The sequence below is a fragment of the Camelus dromedarius genome, chromosome X, assembly GCF_036321535.1.
Source record: "Camelus dromedarius isolate mCamDro1 chromosome X, mCamDro1.pat, whole genome shotgun sequence".
Lineage (NCBI taxonomy): Eukaryota > Metazoa > Chordata > Mammalia > Artiodactyla > Camelidae > Camelus > Camelus dromedarius.
This window is the reverse complement of record NC_087472.1, coordinates 86577139-86596852: the sequence shown is the minus strand read 5'-3', so window position 1 is coordinate 86596852 and position 19714 is coordinate 86577139. Positions and strand designations below refer to the sequence as shown.

The following is a 19714-nucleotide window of genomic DNA, read 5'->3' as shown; positions in this document are numbered from 1 at the left end:
AAATCAAGGTTTCAGCAGGACTATGCTTACTGTGAGACCAAAAAGGGAGACTCCTTCTTGTCTCTTCTGGCTTCTGGCCATCTTTGGTGTTCCTTGATGCATCTTTACCTCCATTCTCATATGGTCATCTTCTCATGTGTCTTTACATCATCTTCTTATAAGGATACTAATCATGTTGGATTAAAGTGCACCCTACTCCAGTATGACCACAGCTTAACTAATTACATCTGAAATGACCCTCTTCCAAATAAGGTCACATTCTGAGGTGTTGAGAGTTAGAACCTCCCTGTATCTTTTAGGGGGATGCAGTTCAACCCATAATAGTCATCAAGTTTGTAAAGTTATTATTGAACAAGATTATGAACAACTTCACTACCTTTGTTTTTCCTTCCAGGTTTGCCACTGAGATAATTCATTTAGACAATCCTACACATGAAACTTTAGAATTGCAAGCAACGAACAGTAATCCTGATCATTTTGTCCTGGAGATTAACCGGTCACCAGTAAGTATATTCAGAAAGCCAAGCAACCTACCACTACTAGAACATTTTCCAATTCTGATTTGGGGACACCATGGAGTATTAGCATTTGAATTATTAATCAGGTTTCAAATGATAAAATTTTTAAATATAACACACACATATATATCTCCCCAATTTTAATTTATCAAGAAAACCAATATCATGTCCCTATTAATTTTTAAAATTATATGTGCTGGATTAATGCTCATTATCACTGAACTCTAAGTAAACTGGTTGTGCTTTATTTCTAACCCTTTTGGTAACCAGTTTTTGCAGTAGTTTCCCAATAATATGATTTTGACTCAACAGTCAATCTATGTGTCCAAGTCTCAAGAGGCCAGTTCTTTTTAGCCTTTCCTGAGCTCCTACCACCACTCCCTCTCTACTTCCTGAGAGTGCTGACAGCACCTCTCTCCTTTCTCTGCCCCATTTTCGCATTCCTTGATCCCTGGCAGAGACTAGAGCTGGTCAATGGGCCTCAGTCACTCTCTCCTCCTCCAAGTAGCAAAACAAGATCTGAAGGTTTAGCATCCCTGCCTATATTTCCAAAACATATGATACCAAATATAGAAAGTGAATGCCAAACCATGCTTTCATTAAACTTCAAAATGATAATTGCAATAGATTATTTTCTTCAGAGGACCTCACGGTCCTCATGAAGCCCTTATTAAGTAGATGAGATATTTAAATGAAGGCTTTTACTATTTGCTGTTTGATGATTGTTCAACAAATCTATAATGTGATTTCTTCATTTATATTTTGAATACCTGTCTCTTGTCACTCACTGGTTGCCAACTAATATCGTGATAAGAAACTTGTTCTTAACTGCCATAATGTGTCAGATCACATGTTGCTAAGTATTACATTGCTAAAATTGGTGTATATAGTTTAATCTTAGAAAAATTATATTAAAATATACACACATATTTGTATTACTTAACACCATATTTTCCATAAATTAAACAGAATATGATGTTCACACTATAGTTTACATATAACTGAACTTACTCATTAGTCAGTGATGTTTTCATGTCCTTTGTATCACTACTTTAATGGAAGAATCTAATCTGTGGCCCAAGGGAAAATAAATGCATTATATTACAAACACCTTCTTATACTGCATAATGAAAAAGATGGTCTCCGCTTAACATTTCCAACCATGGCTTTCTAGTCCATTTGTTCTTTTATACACTTAGCAAATATTATTGAGCCCTGAATAGACAATTAACTTTAATATTAAGAAACAGCTCAAAAATAAATTTATAGATGAGAAAAACACCAGTATATGTTATAGAACAAATAGGAACACACATTAATGGTAATGATAATAAATGGAAAGTATACTATTTATGTATATAGGTTTATAATGTATATATCACTTTATACATACACACACACACACACATACATATGTATATGTAACTTTACACCTGGTTTTGTTGCATAATATTCACGTTTACATGTTAAGGATTTTTAAATATTGGTGATGAGCCATAAATGCTTCAATAAGTAAGCATAGACTGATTATCATGGCAAATAATGATATTAAAAACTTTTCCCTCCGTCTATATATTATGAAAAATTTCAAAAAGATACAGAAGTTGAAAGAATAATACAGTGCACAAACTTACACCTTCTATCGTGGTTCTTATATTAATAGTTTGTTACATTTTTTCTGTCTTTTCTCTCGTACATTTCTTACTATTTAATCTGAAGGTAAGTTGTAGATGCTATTTCAGCACAAAGTCATTCAGATTATATTTCTGAAGAGCATTTAGTCTCGTACATTATCTAGTATCCTGTCCAAATTTATGTTTACTTAACTGTCACAAGAGTATCTTTTGCTCTTAAACTAGGATCTAATGTTAGCTCACACATTGGAATTGGTCCTCATGATGACACTTGTTTGTAATAAAATGTGAAGTTTCATAAATTTCCTGTATTTAATATATTATACATATGTCCTATCACACTAAACATGTAGGTTTGCTACAGTTAAATTCCAACCAACAGTGTTTATCTTTCTTTCCTTGAAACCATGGGAGATGGACTTTTTAGTGAATTTTAGGTGGAAATAAAGCAATTTTATTAAGTTATTGCTTGATTCTAAACACTACCTTAGTCTTTACTACATGCTTCTGGCAGATATTTATAGAAGAAGAATTTGAAGCCAGAGAGGCTAAAATACTTAAGCCACATGATTAGTAAGTGATAACTAGAATTAAAATCTAAGTTAATGTAGTAGTATATATTCTTCCAATAAAATGGATGATTTCTTATCTATCTATCTATATAGAGGAAAGAGGAGAAGAAACCTTTTTTGTCACATTTGTTAAATTGAAAGAACATATAAAATGCAACCTTTCTTACTTATTTTTTTGCTGAAGTTGATACTGAAGTTAAACTCCTTAAATGTACATTAACTCATAACTTGAAAATATTCGAGATATCAGAGGGAGAGCCAGCTGGAGACTGAACAAAAAATTTGCTGTAGATAAGCCATATATATATAGATATAGATATACACACACACACACACACACATATATATATACATACACACACACACATATATATATATAATAAGGAGGTAACTGTTCTAAAATTAAGTTTGTGGGGTTTTTTCCATGATCATTTTCAGAGTTTATTGAACATCAAGTGCTACATTCTATAAGGATTGAATGACACTGCTAAACTGCAAGTTTGCTTTTTTACAGGTTATCTTGCAAAATACATGAGTGAAAAAGTAATTGACTTACTTTTCAAACATGTGCCACTCATTCTGTCATTCTGTACATGTTGATATTAAATATTACGTCATTCACAGTGTAGCCTTTTGATTACATAAGATCTTCAAGCCCTCATTATATTATGACAGAGTTTCTGGCTTCTTTCACCATCTCTAAAGAGGTAACTCAGACTAATACAGTTCAAATTCAAATTATTCGAGCAGGTCACACCTTGAGGGTATGTATGATAAGACAAAGAGAAAACGTTATTGTACACCAAAGAAGCATCTCTTACATCTGCACTGAAACTTAGTTCATTTCTTTTGACATCACCAAGACTACAAATTGGGTTCCCAGGGGTTTGACATGTATCTTGGGATGGACAATAAACTATGGATTCTTAAATAAAACACACATTTCTATTATTGCAGATTCTAATTCAGCTTAAAAAATTAATCTTGATTTCTTTTTATAGATCAGTGTGGTCATTTTCTAGGTGAAGAACATGGTGTGAGCACTTCTAAACACTGGTTACCATGGGCTGTTTCACAGGTAGTCGCCAAGCAGGCACACTGAGAATGGTTAATGTGTACAAGGCAACACATTAATCATGCAAATAACAACCCTGCATATATCTAGCACACAAAGATGCTGGCTCAAACAAAAGTATTGATTTTTATTTCTCTTTCTTCTTTCTAAGTGTACACAACTGATCATACCTCCTCACTCCACCAGAGACATGCTTGTTCACTTTCGTCCTTCTGCTCTTGGAAGAGATGGTCATCAGACTTCCATCGTCTTCCACTGTACTCAGGTATGCAGAATGCTCTTGGACCAAGACAGGTTAATTAAATGTCACAGTCAATAAATAAGTAAATCTAATTCATCCATTTAACATCTTTGCAGGCAAAACAAATTTATTGTAAATTATTATTTAAATGAACTTCTAAAAACATAGTATACATCATGTATGTGGAGATATTTAAGAAAATTTTTAAATCCTTAGATCACTTGAATGAAGGAGACTGTATGCCCAGATTTAAAACATAAGTATTTTAATGTAAATGCTAAATGGCTAGCATTTATGTTAATTTTCTGACTTAGATTTTATTACTCAAGTTCTCATGAACTTAAATATAAAGCTGTATAAAATGTAGTCTTGCAAATATTACTCTGTTTTTATCTGAATATAAATTTTAAAAAATGATAGTTCATTTTTAAAGCATCTCTAAACTTGCTACATGCTGTTCTAAGAATTATTTCAATTCATCGCCACCATAGTCCTATGGCAGAAGTACGGTCAACCCCATTTTACAGGTCAGGGATATGAGACGCCCAGAAATTAACATCAGGCATCTAGTAGGAGGTCAAACCCAGACCTGAACCCAGGACATCTGGCTTCAGCCCATCTTCATGACTATTCTCACAGCTACCTACAGATTGCCGAGTCATAATTGTATTACTACCAATGAAAATTTTACATACGTTTTTACATTTATTATTATTTTTTACTTCTGGAAGTGATGCAGGAGTTAAGTAAATGGAAGTATATACTTTATATCCTATGGGACACCAAGGAACTTGCAGAACCCTACCATCTGCAAGGCAATGGAAGCAAATATAATACAGGGGGTTCCCCATGTCAGTGCAAGTCCTGTGAGTAACTGACGTGCCCTCTTTTCCAAAAAAAAAAAATGTCATTTAGAAAAAAAATGTTTTGAGGCTATTAAATTTTCTACGTGATTACTGACTTATACATGACCTGAAGCAATACTGTGGAAATATGCTTGACTCTCAAAATATTAAAGAAATAATATCTCAAAAATATTAAAGAAAACAGACAAACAGTAATCCTTCTCATACAAAAGGGAAGGTATAGTACAGATCATTGTCTTTCACAGAAATACTTTTAACAGGGCAGATCTTTTAAATCATTGCTTCATAGCAGAGTCAGCCCCTTCATCTTACTTAATTTGGGGGGACAGTTTAGTTGCTTACATTTTCGGTGGCAACTGTGTCTACTCAAGGTATCTGGCACATCAGCATGGCAATGATCAGTCCTCCGTCTTGATAGCTTTAGAAAATCCTGTTTGATTTCAGTTACCCTAAGCCTCTCCTTTCAAGTTGTAGCAAATCTCCAAGGTTTTATCTACAGTCAGACTTAAATCAATAACCCATCCTTTTAGCTACTGAGTCCAGACTGCTTCAACCTTTTCAATGTATTGCCCCAACCTTTGTGATTTTTGTTGCCTTTTCTTTTTCGCTTTTATTTTTCCCTTTCTATGCTTGAATCATTCAGGACTTCCTCTTCTTTTAATTCATCTAGTCGACGTTCATTGCAGGCAAAACCAGTTCATCCTAAAGTATTAATTGAATGAACTTTTTGAAATACAGTATGTATTATATATGTGTAGGCATTTAAAGAAGATATATTTAAAAATAAAATTTTAGGGCTTACTTTTCTAAGAGTTTGCAATTACTTTTAACCATCAGGGAAAAACAGATTTCTGTCCCTCTCTTGATTTCACTGATAAATATCAACTAACACACACACCTGAGTAGCTAGCTGATTAATCTAAAATCTAGTAATGACAATGCTAATAGGATAAGTTTTAGCTATTTCTGAATATGACTCTTTGCTGAACTTAAGGAAATGGCTACGGTTCATTACTTGTTTCCTTTGTTTCTGATTTGCATCCATGTGAAGAACTCTGCACTGTGAAAATCTAACTTCACACAAAAGTTGTTTGTGTAGATTTTGAATCCTGAGATTAATTTGGTTAGGACATCACAACTACAAATACCATAAACTCATAACAGGCCACCAGAGTCTCTCAATGACAGTGTGTTACTGCATAACAGAATAAGAGGAACACTGATCAGCAGCAAATGTGATCATCAAGCCTTCTCCTTGGTATCAAGCATTCTGTTCCGAGCTCTTCTTTCTTGGTTTTCAGTTTTTTGATTGTCATTTCCAAACAGTTGCCATTATTTATTTCATTTATACTCGATTATGTGACTCACTGTGTCCAAAGGTCAGAATAGTCAAAATGAAGGAAAAAGAGATGAAATCAGAGTGATTTTATTACCCAGCATGTATCTATGATCCTTGTAGCCTGTGTCTCTGGAAAACTCTGTTAATTCTTAGCAAGCTTGAATGCCCTTAAGCTCTGCTCAGCGTGAAAGCCACATCTACTATCTTTTACCTCCACTTGTTTCATCTTTCAGAGTCATCGGAATTGGCTCTTTAATGGTTTTACTGTGTTTCCTTTCAAAGAAGTTTGCGATAAAGATGCACTAAAACTGTTACTTCTTTTTTTAAAAAAAATGCACCTGTTCTCTGGGATGCTTTTTAATTTCCCTTTGTACCCAGGTGGATAATGTAAGCAAAGCTAGAGTGATTGTTGGATACTAATGTCCAAGAATGGTGGGATGTGGTTCAATTTAGAAGCGCCAATATTCCAGGCCACTTGGCAAAATGTGAAAACATGACCTTCTTGGTTCTGTAGTTTGGCTCATTCCCAGTGATTAAAGTAACCCAATTTCTGTCCTCCAGAATTTGTTTTGTAAAATAGCCAAAAAGTAAGTAATTTACATAAAACAGTTGTTAATGTAGTTGAGCTCTGACGCTTGATTCCAGTCAGTCAATTACGTGTGATCAAATTGGGACATCATAAGTGAAAATCTAGTGAACTTACGCTGGTAGAATCTCTAATTAAAAGTAATATAGTCATTTGAAGATACATGCAGATAAAACTTGCCTTTAATTCTCACTACTGTGACAGTATTTTATAGATTTTCTGTCACCACCTATCCTACTTTGAAACAATCTTAAAGCAAATTTCCCTGTTTTTATTGGAACTTAAGCTGGGAAACCTCTATGTAGTTTGAGAGGTGATAAACTAGGACATTGTTCACTGCTTTTTATTTAATGGCCTCTTCATTCATCAGTAACATTAGCAAAGTGTTTGGTACAGAATGGAGTCTCAAGGGACTTTTATTCTAAATGATACAAAGGGAACATTTTCAAACAGATCTTTGAGGGCTTATGAAACTCAGATAAGAACAGTGGCCACATTCAGTCTCCTTCACTAATTTTTGAGCCATACTTTTCATAGTGTGTGATAATAGAACATACACTCTACTAGGTGATGGGTGTAAATAATATGACAATTAGTTGTACACACTTCTGTTTAATGGGATTTCAATCTTTGCCTCACCTTCTTTACCTTGATGTGATAACCAAATTTCATTTAAAATTCTCCCTAAGATTGTAGAAACTTCATACAGCAATTAGTACCCAGTTTGTTAGATAAACTGATAAAAAAAAATAAAACCTTGAGCAGAAATGCATGGTTTTCATTAAGATTTCTCTTTTTTGTTGTTATCAGTAAACTTGTATACATTGAAATATGTTTAATACTTGAATATTGGTCTCTTGCCTTCTTTTTTTCAGTGTAAAAACACATTGATTTTTCAATAAAATCAAAAGCAATTTGAAAAAGAAAGGAAAGATTAAAACAATGCATGTTAAATATTAATAAAAGACTTCTTTTCTGTTAAAATTTTTATGTGTACTATATTAAGTGTTGCAAATAAAAAGTATGCAATTAGGACATACATTTTATGAATGTTTACCTTTAAACAGTTTAAAGACTGGATATTCTACCTCTCTGGAGTAGGACTATTTCCCCAGCCTCAAGAAATAGAAACAATAACCACATACCTTCATTTTCAATCATCTATTCTTATACCTTTCCAAAATCCCACCAAGGACGATGTTTTAATTGATATCATGCTAACAGGTGAGTTGTTTTTCTTATACTTTACATATGTTATTTTGTAAGTATTAATCAACCTTACTCTATCATAGAGTCCAAGGATTTTAGAGGTAGTGAACACTTTAGAGATCCGTTATTTCTACAACATTATTTTATTAAAGAGAAAACTTAATGGGTAAGAGATGAAGTTTTGTGACCAAAATCACAGCTCATAAATGATGAAGCCAGAATTGGAAATTAGGAATCTGTGTACCAAATCAAGTTCTTCTAATTTTATCTACAAATCCAAATACATGAATAAGTAAATTTGTACAGTTCCTGTGGTGTTACTCAAATATGCCAATGCTTATTGCTCAGAAGTTTACAGAAATTCCAGTGTTCTGATTTTGTTTCCTTTCCCCCTTTTCTTTATAAGTAGATAGTGTATTTGGATTAAATTTTGGCTCCAACCAAGAGTGTTCCTTTTTTCATGTCATATTGAAGATGTATGTTTTTAAATTTGATTGTGTTAAGTGTTTGGTCACTTTGTATTAAATGACCCAATAATGTGAGTCTGAAATAAAAATCAACTCTTTATAAGTTTTCTTAAACACATTTTAAATCTAAAATTGGACACTAACAATTTTAACTTTTCAACTGTAATTACTACTTCTAAAACTATTCCTACTACTATGATCTATTTTATAAAGTTCAGTTTCAGGGCTACAAAGAACACATATGTTAAGGTTTTTTAATGTAAATAACCAATTTACTCTCCAGAATGGTTATACTGTTGTAATTCATGCTGCCATCAGGAGTCTGTTACAGACATTACTACCCATTTTCTTGAACCTTGTAAGCCCTGAGTATAAGCATTCTCCTTAATCCCTGTCAATCTGATTGTGGGAAAATTGTATCTCATCATCATTGCAAATTTACTATTTTTTTGTTAATGCTGAAGCTGAACACTATCATTGACCTATTGGAGTTCTCATCTTTCCTGATCATCTCCTCATGCTCTTGGTATGAAATAGTTAAGAAACATGAAGAACATAGTGTCATCTCACATAAAATTCCCTAATGAATACTTTGTGATGAGAAGAGACATACAGTTTAGTAAATACTGATTGCAGGCTCAAGGAAGCCAGCATTTTAATATGAAAGAGACTTGAGCATATATATAAACAGAAAGAATAAGCCACAGTTGAGCAAAAGTTAAAGCTATAAAGGAGGTAGGATTTAACTGATGGGCCAAAGCTCTGGGAGGACTCGAGTCAGAGTTGAGGGAGAAGGAAGAGCCATGAATAGGAGGGGCATTTGTACCTTTGGACAAGTGGAGATAAGGTAAAACAAATGTGAATGTAGATCAAGTGTAGATAGTAGAGGGGCTTTCGTATTAAGAGCATTCAGGTTTACATTTTTCATCTGCTGTGAAAAGCAGATATATTAAGAGATCTGAAGAGTGGCACAGTGGTTTGAAATAATTTCTGGAGGGAAAGGAAGATGGAGCTGACAAAATTCAAACACAAAAATGTAATTGGCTGGGGTTGCAAACCACAAATTTAGGTAGGTACCAAGAAAATTTGTATTTGTGAAGTTTATACCACTTGTAGGGCTCAGAATTCCCTGGTGTGGGAGCACTCAAGGCTGATAAATGGAACTTTCCAGGGAATAGAATTTTCAGGGTAATTGCAGCCAAATCACTTCATAACTGTAAGAGTGTTATAAAAACAGATTGGATCAAGATTTTCATATTAAAAAGTGGAATAATTTGTGACTTCTCAATTTTCTTTAATTGATCTAAAATGTTTTCTGCTGTATAACAGGAAAAAGCAGTAAGCTTGATCATCGAAAATGTATTAGTCTTTTGTAATTTAAAACAGACTCTTTTAAGTAAACTCACTCTCTCTTGGGTGAATGTTTAAACTCTCAGGTTCCCCCCTTTCTCCCTCAACCTGAGGATGTTAGAGACCAAAAAAGACACTGACCTCTGGTATCTTCCTCTGTTACACTTTCTCTATTACTTGATGAAAAGATTCCTTCTTTCCTTTCTCTCTCTCTGTTATAACCTCCTCCTTCTTCCTTTTGTGGACTCTTTTTTTTTCTAGCCACCATGTACATGTCTTCTTGTACTCATATTCCTTGGCAATCTGGCCTCATAATTTGACCTGAATTGAATTGTTGAAGGGCCACAAGGAAACATGACTGACAAGAATAAAAATATTTAACAGATATGCCAAATATTCTTATTAGAAAAAGTACTACATTAATGCCTACTCATTTAAATATTTATAAATGTATTAAAATTATTTCATGATAGGACCATGCAACCCCTTGCTGTCTTTCAAAAGAAGTTGTAAATGTTCCTGCTGATGCTACAGAATTCACAGAACCCCCTTAGGGAAGTTGATAGCAAGACTCATAATATAGCACCAAGAGAGGGGTTGATGCATGTGAGAGATCTCACAGTATTTCAGATCCTGCCTTCCTCATCTCTTTTATAGATAGATAGACAGACAGACAGACAGACATATAGATATAGAGTTACAGATGTATAAGATATATAGATAAACATATCTTTCAAAATTCACTATTTTTCCAAGAAGGCAGTATTTTTAGAACTGTAAACTCATTATCACACTTTTATATTGCCCCACTTCTCTAATGTCTTTTCTGCTGCTGCTATCTTGGCTCTTTTCATTTTGATCCCTTCTCTCAGAAATATTGCCCTTGGCTATTCAAAAAACTCTTTTAATTCTGTTTAATTAAATTCTGTTTAGTTCTTTAATTCTCCTGTGTGTTGTCTCTATATGTTCTTTCAGTTGACCATTATGCAAGGCAGAGTATAAAAAAAGATTGTATTTCAGGAGTCCATTCATATTTTAATCTATGCCAACTTAAAAAAGTGAATGAGGTAGGGTGGCTAGAGAGGAGATGTCCTAAACACCTGGAGAATAGTAGAGATGTATGCGAAGCAGGCCAGTAAAGAGTCCCATGAGGACCAGAATGCTACAGAAAAGCTTTCAAGTAGCCTAGGAAACTAGGATTTGTTCTGCATCACTGTGGCTATGCCCAATCTTTAACAAAAGACTCTGGAGTTTTTTTCAACGTGGAGCCTGAGGCTTAGAAATTTCCTGAAGCCATACAATGAGTAAGTGATAAAACAGGGTCTTGAACGCATCACGTCTAGCTATCTTCTCCAGGACCACCTGTCATTCTAAGTTGACTGATTATAAGTGGTACTTTAACAGCCCCGTACTGATAAGGCTCTAAAGAATGTCACTTGCCTTTCTTTTAGCTTCCTCCCCCTAGATCTCAGTGAAAGGGGCCTCCCTCTGTCCTATCAAAGGACCTCAAGAAATGCCCCTGAATGTCCCTCCTGACACACTTTTTCAGCTCTTTGGGACTCTCCATTCCCTTTTTAACATTGCCATTATACAGTAGCTCTGTCTGATCCACACATGCTTGGATTTCCTGTATTGGCCTCTGGGTTCAGCCGGGACATGTTCCCTTGCTCAGTGACTGGCATCTATGGGCTCAGTTCCCACAGTTCTCTCTCATTAGTAATTATGTCCTCCATCCTAGCCCCCTACTCATAAGTTTACCTCCTACTTAGCTGGAAATAAAGATGGAAAGAGGGAAGGTAGCAGTGAATGGAAAACAAGGATCTGAGTTAAAAACATTACAAATTAGGGCCCAATGTACACGTTAAGAATTTGAGGACACATCTCCATTATATGTATGTCTGTGCCCTTGCTCATATAACCATATTACAAACCTGCTAATTTATGTGCTTGCTAATGGCAGGGATTATGTTAATTCATAGATTTCTTCCTACCTAAATGAGTATTTCAGTCTTGGCATGTATGTTGATAAAGCAGGAGTTGAATATTCCATCACTGGCTATGTATCAAGCATCTGTTTTGTGCTGAAAACTGTCATATGCACATTTCACAACTACCTCATGTTTGGAATATACATACACACAAACATATATACACTTCGTATTTTGATTTTGTATGGTATTCTCCTTGTGAAATATCACTATGGATTATATACCAAAAAGTTACATGAATGCATGAAGCAGTAATTGATGCATGCAAGTAGTTGCTTTGATTACTTCTATTAAAGTAGCAATAGTCTTGAGATTAGTGAATCTTTTACTTAATCCAAATTTAAATGCGATTAATGGTTTGATTCTAATGTTTCAATATAAGTGGACTCTTTTCCAGATGTCAGTAGTTTTATTGAAGAGCAAAACAAAATAACAGTAGGGATAAAGGTGTGCATGCCAATTGATATAATTATCAAATATCAACTTCCACTTTGAAAGTTGATAAAATGTAAACAAAGTACTAATATAGCACAGTTACGATAAGTTAATCACACTTAATGGGATGTGGAGAGGCAATACCCAGTGCATTTGATTTCACACATTAAAATTAGTTTATGAAAATTTTGGCCCTGGAGGCCCTCTGAATCTTATCTAAAGTACCTCCAGAGTTGAATACATATTTATGTTAAATGTGTAGTGATCATTGCCAGTCAGGGTGTGCATAGCTTTATACAGAAGAGAGATAAATAGGTGTAAGAAGGAGTCCCACACTCTCAAAAAATCTCCCAAATTCAGACAGTCAACTATTTAAATATTTGAATTAACAAATAAGCAGTACTGGGTGATTTGAGATTGATGGGCAGGGAAATATGTAACAGTCTCTTTATGTCTGAGTTTAATCGGGTTATTTGTCATAGTTTGCTTTGCTCATAACAAATAGGTAACACTCTTGTTCTGTGGAAAAGTAGATGTAAAATGATTGTTACAGCCACTTTTCAGGCAAGTAATCTGAGACTCAACTTGCTTATAATTTAATTATTTTTAGGTGCTGTTTGGGAGCTTTAATCTTTGGAATTCCTTTTCTCTCCTTTAGTAGCTCTTAAAATTCAGTAAGCAGTAATTGGAAACTTATCAAAATTTGAATTCCCAGGTCCGCACTCAGTTATTCTAATTCATTATGTTTGGGGTAAGACCATCACAAGTTATTCCAATGCAGGCTGTCAGAAGACTACACTTTCAGAAATGTTGATCTTTACATAGTGGTCTCAAAATATACCTCATTTAGTAAATGTTTTTCAGCCTTCATTTCAGTGTATGTGTATTTACTTGTAAAATATTTCCAGGTAGTGTCAGCAACTCATATATTTAATGTCAATAAATTGATCGATCTCCTTTTCATAGAGAGTTAAATACATATAATTTATAATTTTTTTCATGATCCAATAGTTCGTCATATACAAATCCCATTTTACAAATAAATAAAATGTGCTTCCATTTAATAAAGCTGTAGGTGGCTTTTTTCTTGTTTTTTTTTTTTTTTTTTTCATTTAGTCTTTAATCCCCTTTCCATAGGACACCACTTTTTGTTTTGAAAAATGCCACAGCTACAGAAGAGCACAGTACAATGAATAGCCCTATACTTTTCATACAGATTCATCTCTTTCATCAATTGTTAACTTTTGGGGAACTTGCTTTATATCCTATCTCTATCTCTAGACATATAATTTCATCTCTAAAGCATGTATGGCCTTAGAAAAAGAACTTTCTCCAATATAATTGCAATACTATCAAATCCCCATCACACTGTTGCATTTAATCACAGAACATTCAATGTATAAAAATGTGTAGAGATTTAAAATTGGAAGACACAAGTGTGAACTTGGGCAAGAAACATCTCTCTGTATATTTTTTGTCTTCTCTATCTCCTAACACACTGAAGGATGTACCAGATAATCTCTAAGTTTGCTTCTAGCTAGTGATTCTATGATTCTTTGATCACTCACTGTGTGTTATCTGATGGCCCACTCTTTATTCAGGGAGGTTACGTGATCTCTCTGTTTAAAACAATGTCATTGTCATATTTCTGAGTAATGTCCCTGAGGCTGGGAAAAGAACCAAAAAAACCAAAAATGTTAACAGAAATGACTCTCTCTTCCTTCTCTGAATTTCTCTGTATCCAGATCTCTAGTAGGAATTTAATTGCTTTTACAAGCAATTTAAAAATACTACAGCTAGTGTCTGTATAAATTCATAGCTCTTATATCAACAGAAAAGAATAATCTCTCTTTTTCCATTTCTCTTTTGCATTGAGGACTACTGAACTTGTTTGCTGAGTTTTTGAATTATAGCAAATCTTTATTGGTTTTGAGAAGACATTCATTGAAAGAATAGTACCAGAGAAGACTGGAAAAAGACACCTCCAGACCACCTTTTTTTCTTTTTTTCTTTCTGTTATTTATTCCATTATAGTCAAAAGAGCACAATCTATATCATTTAGAGTATTTTAAATTTATTGAGGTTTGTTTTATGACCCAGGATGTGGTCTATCTTGGTGAATGTCCCATAGAAGCTTGAAAAAATACGGATTCTGCTGTTGTTTTGTGGAGTGTTCTACATATATCATTTAAATTCTGTCAGTTAATTTTGTTATTTGGATCTTCTGTGTCCTTGCTGATTTTCTGACTAGTAGATTTCTCTACCAGTTGCTGAGAGAGGGCTATTAAAATGTATAACTATAATGGTGTATTTGTTTATTTCTTCTTTTAGCTCCATTGATTTTTGCTTCATGTAAGTTGAGGCTCTGTTATAGACACATAAGGATTGTATGTCTTTCTGGTATATTGGTATTTTCTAATTATCTATTGTCCCTCTTTGTCTCAAGGAATTTTATTTTCTCTAAAGTTTGCCTTATGTGATATTAATATAACCATTCCTATTTTTTAAAATTAACATTTATTTGCATGGTACATCTTTTTCTATTCTTTGTCTTTCAGATTACCTACATAATTAAATTTGAAGAAGTTTCTTACAGAATGTTGTCAAATCATGTTTTTACATGTATTTATAATCAACTCTACCCTGGCTACCCTTTCCCTCAGCCTGCTACCCCAACAAGAGAATTTGAGTGCCACCTGTTTCTACCAAGCAAGAGATAGAAAATCAGCTCCCCTCCCCCCCTTTTTTTTGTCTGCCTCTCTTAGCTGATCTGCACTGGAAGCTTCTGTAGTGCCTTGTCTTTTTTATTGTCTCCATTAGTTTTTGAACATTTTGTTACTTTCTGGCACTATAAAATGTTCCACTTGCACCTTGTATTTAACTTGCTGTAAAGCTAGAATTAGGCATATTTCCAAGATTTGCTTGACAGAAATGAGGTGTTTAATATCTGAGATGTACTTATTGCTAGATGTGCTCATTGTTGCTGGGATGTCCCTTTCAGTGGACAGAGCAAAGAAATGTAATTATTAAAAATCATTATTTCATACTGATACCTCCTCTTCCAGTCCTACACCATAGGGTTCTTTATTCACCTCACTCTCACTTCTCCCACATGAAAAACCTGGTTCCCAACACATCAGTTCAATACTCATTTGCTGTGTCATAGCCATATACCCCTTATTTTTTCAAAATTACTATATTCTTTTTTTAATATATATTTTTATTGAAGTATAGTCAGTTTACAATGTTGTGTCCATTTCTGGTGTACAACATAATGCTTCAGTTATGTATGAACATAAATTCATTTTCATATTCTTTTTCACCATAAGTTACTACAAGATATTGAATACAGTTCCCTGTGCTATACAGTATGAACTTGTTTATCAAAATTACTATATTCTTACAACTACGAAAAAGAGAGAGAAGAAAAGAAAAAGGAACCAAAAATTACCAAAGTTAAAGCTATCTCAGCAGTTACTTTTTCCTCCTAGCATATATTGCATGACAATAGAACAGTCAGAGAACTATGGCCCAAATATTCTTTAATTTATTCTTTATTCTATGTAGTTTTGTTAGCAGTTTATACAGGGATGGATTCCTTATTTTTTAATTTAAATTCAGTTTTAACATTCGCTTTTTCAAACTCTTGAAATTTTATTTTGTTTCTGAATTTGTGAAACATTGTTCAAAGCTCAAAAGTGTATCAGAAGTCCTAGTTAAAGAAATCTCATTCTCATGTCTTTACCATCCACTACATTCTTAAGCAACTGGATAGATGACCATCTTGACCATCTTGACCATCTTCATTTGATTCTGATTTATCCATAATGTGTGTGTCTTTGCAGAAATGAGTGTATATGAATAAATGCATATATACACACATAGTTCTATTTCTCCCTCTATCTCACACAAAGGTAGAATACTATATAATTTCTTTTGCACCTTGCTAACTTCACCTAATAATGTGTCTGGAATCATAGTTAAAATAGTTAATGGACATTTTTCTCATTGGTTTTTGTGAGTTTTTAGTACCTCAGTTTTTTGCTGCACTGTTATTTATATATAAAATAGTCTCCACTACGTCGATCTTTTCATCATTTCCAATAATTTGCTATACAAATAATACCGCAATGCATATTCCTGTACAAATAATGCCTTTATATACATATTGTTTCATGTTTTAAGTATATATTTAAGGTATATTTCTACAAGTGGTATTCATGGGCAAAATCATAAATAAATATACAATTTTCCTATATGTTATAAAAATCCCCTTCATAAGTGTTGCAACACTCCCATTCTTTTCCAAGGCATCAGCTGATAATCTGGTTCAGTATACTTAAAATTATCAATGTCTATCATTACAGAGCTTTTTATCTTTTATACATATTAGGACTAAAAGCAAGTACTTGGTTTGTAGCCTGTAGGTATGTTTTGTATAATTGATTGATTTTTATATTTATTACTTTAAATTCTTATTAATGTTGTAAAATGTATATTTTTGCATATGTAAATATTAACTACCACAATCAATTTTTAGATAGTGTGCTCAAACAAGCTCACACTAATACCTGTTATCTGAATAGTTTATAGTAAAATTCCAAGAATTTATGAGTTAATTTTATATTATTTTTTCATATTATAGAGAAAACTATTAATAATGTTGAATATATTTTTCAAAATGGCATTTAAATCTTATTTTAAAATATACTCTGAAAAATGATCATCTGAAAGATTTCCTGTTAGAAGGAAATTTGGATTCTATTTCAATCTCCACTGATGTTTTTCCTCTTGAAGGTCACATTGAAGTGTAATATCTCTTTATTATTGTCATTAGCTCATGAAAAGCCCAAGAATCTTGTCATGGCTCAGTACTGGGACAGCTTCTTTGAAAAGACTTCTGCCTTCAAGTTTCGTGGTCTGAGTCATACAAAAGGTACAGGATTTTTACCTTATATTCTGTCATTCTATATGCTGTCATATTTCAGAAATGATGAACTATATGTCTTGTGTTAATAAATATTTCATGAAAATTAAATATACGATAAAAATTTTTGATACAAATTTTACTAAGTTGACAGAAAAGCATGGACAGTATAACCTCTAGGTATATTCATTGCATCTTTAGTTTTTAATTCCATAATGCATAAATACAACTAGTAAAATATTTTATCTCTGAGATTTTTGAGTGGTTGACTGTCATACCACTTAATACAAAAGTGTGTGTCAAAGAAGATTTACGAAAATTGAAAATACCAGTGTGCTAAAGCTGCTCACATTTATGAAAAATAATTGCGTCTTTACAAAGCTGATGATTCTCTGAAAATTTATTATAGGGTATATATTTGTTTGTATTATATATATTGGTCACCCCAGCTGCATACTTATGAACAGGAAAAAAAATACAAGACATAAGAAATAATGAAGTTGGTTAAAAATCTAAAGCTTACAAAATATGAATTTGCTCAAAATATTTTTAATCACAAATAACTTATCATAATAATTATGGTAAATATAAAATACAAATTATCTTAATATAATTAATACAAAAATAATGACTAAAATTAGTAACTACTAATAACATTCCAATGTAAGTTGGGTTCATGACTTTCTTTTATATTTGCTATAGTCATTTATATCTGCATCCTAAATCTCATTAATTTATTTCATTTAACTCTCAAAACACCTCCATGGTGTAGGTGTTATTATTCTTATTGAATCAAGGAGATTGCAGTTCAGAAAAGTTAACTTACACAAAATCAAAGCAGTTGCTTATTGGCAAAGCTGAACCACAACCACAGTGTGTCTGGTTTTAACATCTTTGTTTTCTATTTATTTGCAATGCATTAAAAAGAGTATGACCTACAGTTCACAAAAGAGGAAGTACAAATGGCCAAAGAATAACTGAAAATTTGTTCCATGTCACTAATACTCCAATAGATACTGCTTTAAATGATAGCCAACTAAGTTTTTCTTTTTTCTTTATTTTTCTATTTTAATGGAACTAATGAAATTGGAACAAACAGTGATTTGGGGAGTACAAATCACTACATAGTGTCTGAAAAGTATTTTGTAATGTACATAAAGCAACTTAGAAATTATCACCCTTTTGACCCAGTAATTCCAATTCTGGTGAGACCTTTTCAAGGAATAATCAAAAGATGGGTTATTTATCCACAGAGATGTTTGATAGTAAATTGTTTATAATAGCAAAAAAATTGGAAACCACCTTAATGCCAAATAACAACTTTGTTATATTTGTAGTAACTATTTATATGTCTGGTTAAATTTTAATTTTACTTATCCATTAAGTATTTGCGACATTTTCTTTTTTTTTAATTTCTTCCATTGATTCTACACTTTCAAAGTCTTTCTGCATTATGAAATCAAACGAAAATTTGCATATATTTTCTTTTTTTCTTCTTCTACTTTGTTTATAATGGGGAAAGAGTTATAGGTAGGTAAGCATCTTTTTCATTTGCTCCTTTAATTTATTCAGATTTTGCCTTTTTGCTATGTAATCACAATATAATTTGATCCCTCTTATTTAACTAGCAAGATCTTCATCTTTTCATTGAATAATAATTATTATTCTATTGTTTTATTTTTGCAGTGTGATATCCTATATTCAGATTATATGTATTGTCTCTTATAGATCTGTATTTCAGGTCTCATTCCAGTGCCATACAGTTTAAATCCTCCAGTTTTATGTTTTCTTATTTTATTTCCTTTTTCATTGTCATTTAAATCATTACTTTCCTTTTATCATCTATTTATCCTTCTAGAAAAAATTTAGAACAGTCTTTTAACAAGTTCCAAAAAGTCCAAGTAACATTTGATTGCAATTACCTTAAACCTATAGGCAAATTTGAAACCTACATCTTTACAATATTTAGTCTTCTTACCCAGGACCATTTATTTCCTCTATAATAATAAAGTCCTTTTTTGCATGACAACAACATAAAGCTTCCTGTGGCAGTACTCTGATTTAAGTAACACAAATAATGGGTAATGGTGATCAAAAGATACATACATACATACATAAAATGGTGGGAAATCATCTACTTTAAAAATAGAATTGTTGATGGGAATTATGGAAATTATTGTTTATTTTGCCAAAGTCAACAGCCTTATTGCATTAGTTTATAAAATTTTCATTTTTGTTTACTAATTTTGAACTGCTTATATACTGAAATGACTTTGGTTGGTTTTTATTTATTTTTTTAAAATTACTGGACTTTTGTTCTGCAGGAGGTGACTTTTAAGCTATTTTCAAATTAAAAATTAAATAACCCAGTTGGTAATTATATGTAATGTAATTTTTGTGCAACACAGAAACCAACATTTTGTGTTCCAATTTAAAATTTTCTAATTTGAAAAATAGAAATTATAAATGCACTTTCTTAATTATAATTTATATTGTTCTTACTGTCT

The 19714-nt window shown here is 32.7% G+C and overlaps 1 protein-coding gene across 1 annotated transcript in view; it reads left to right on the top strand.

Moving 5' to 3' along the window:
* The window catches only part of CFAP47 (cilia and flagella associated protein 47), a 419927-nt gene that overhangs the window by 331549 nt on the left and 68664 nt on the right, over positions 1-19714 (top strand). Inside the window, exons 54-57 of the mRNA XM_064483196.1 lie at positions 395-503; positions 3951-4064; positions 7899-8055; positions 17118-17216. Of these exons, the coding sequence (XP_064339266.1) occupies positions 395-503; positions 3951-4064; positions 7899-8055; positions 17118-17216 (479 nt within the window). The remainder of the gene's footprint in view (positions 1-394; positions 504-3950; positions 4065-7898; positions 8056-17117; positions 17217-19714) is intronic.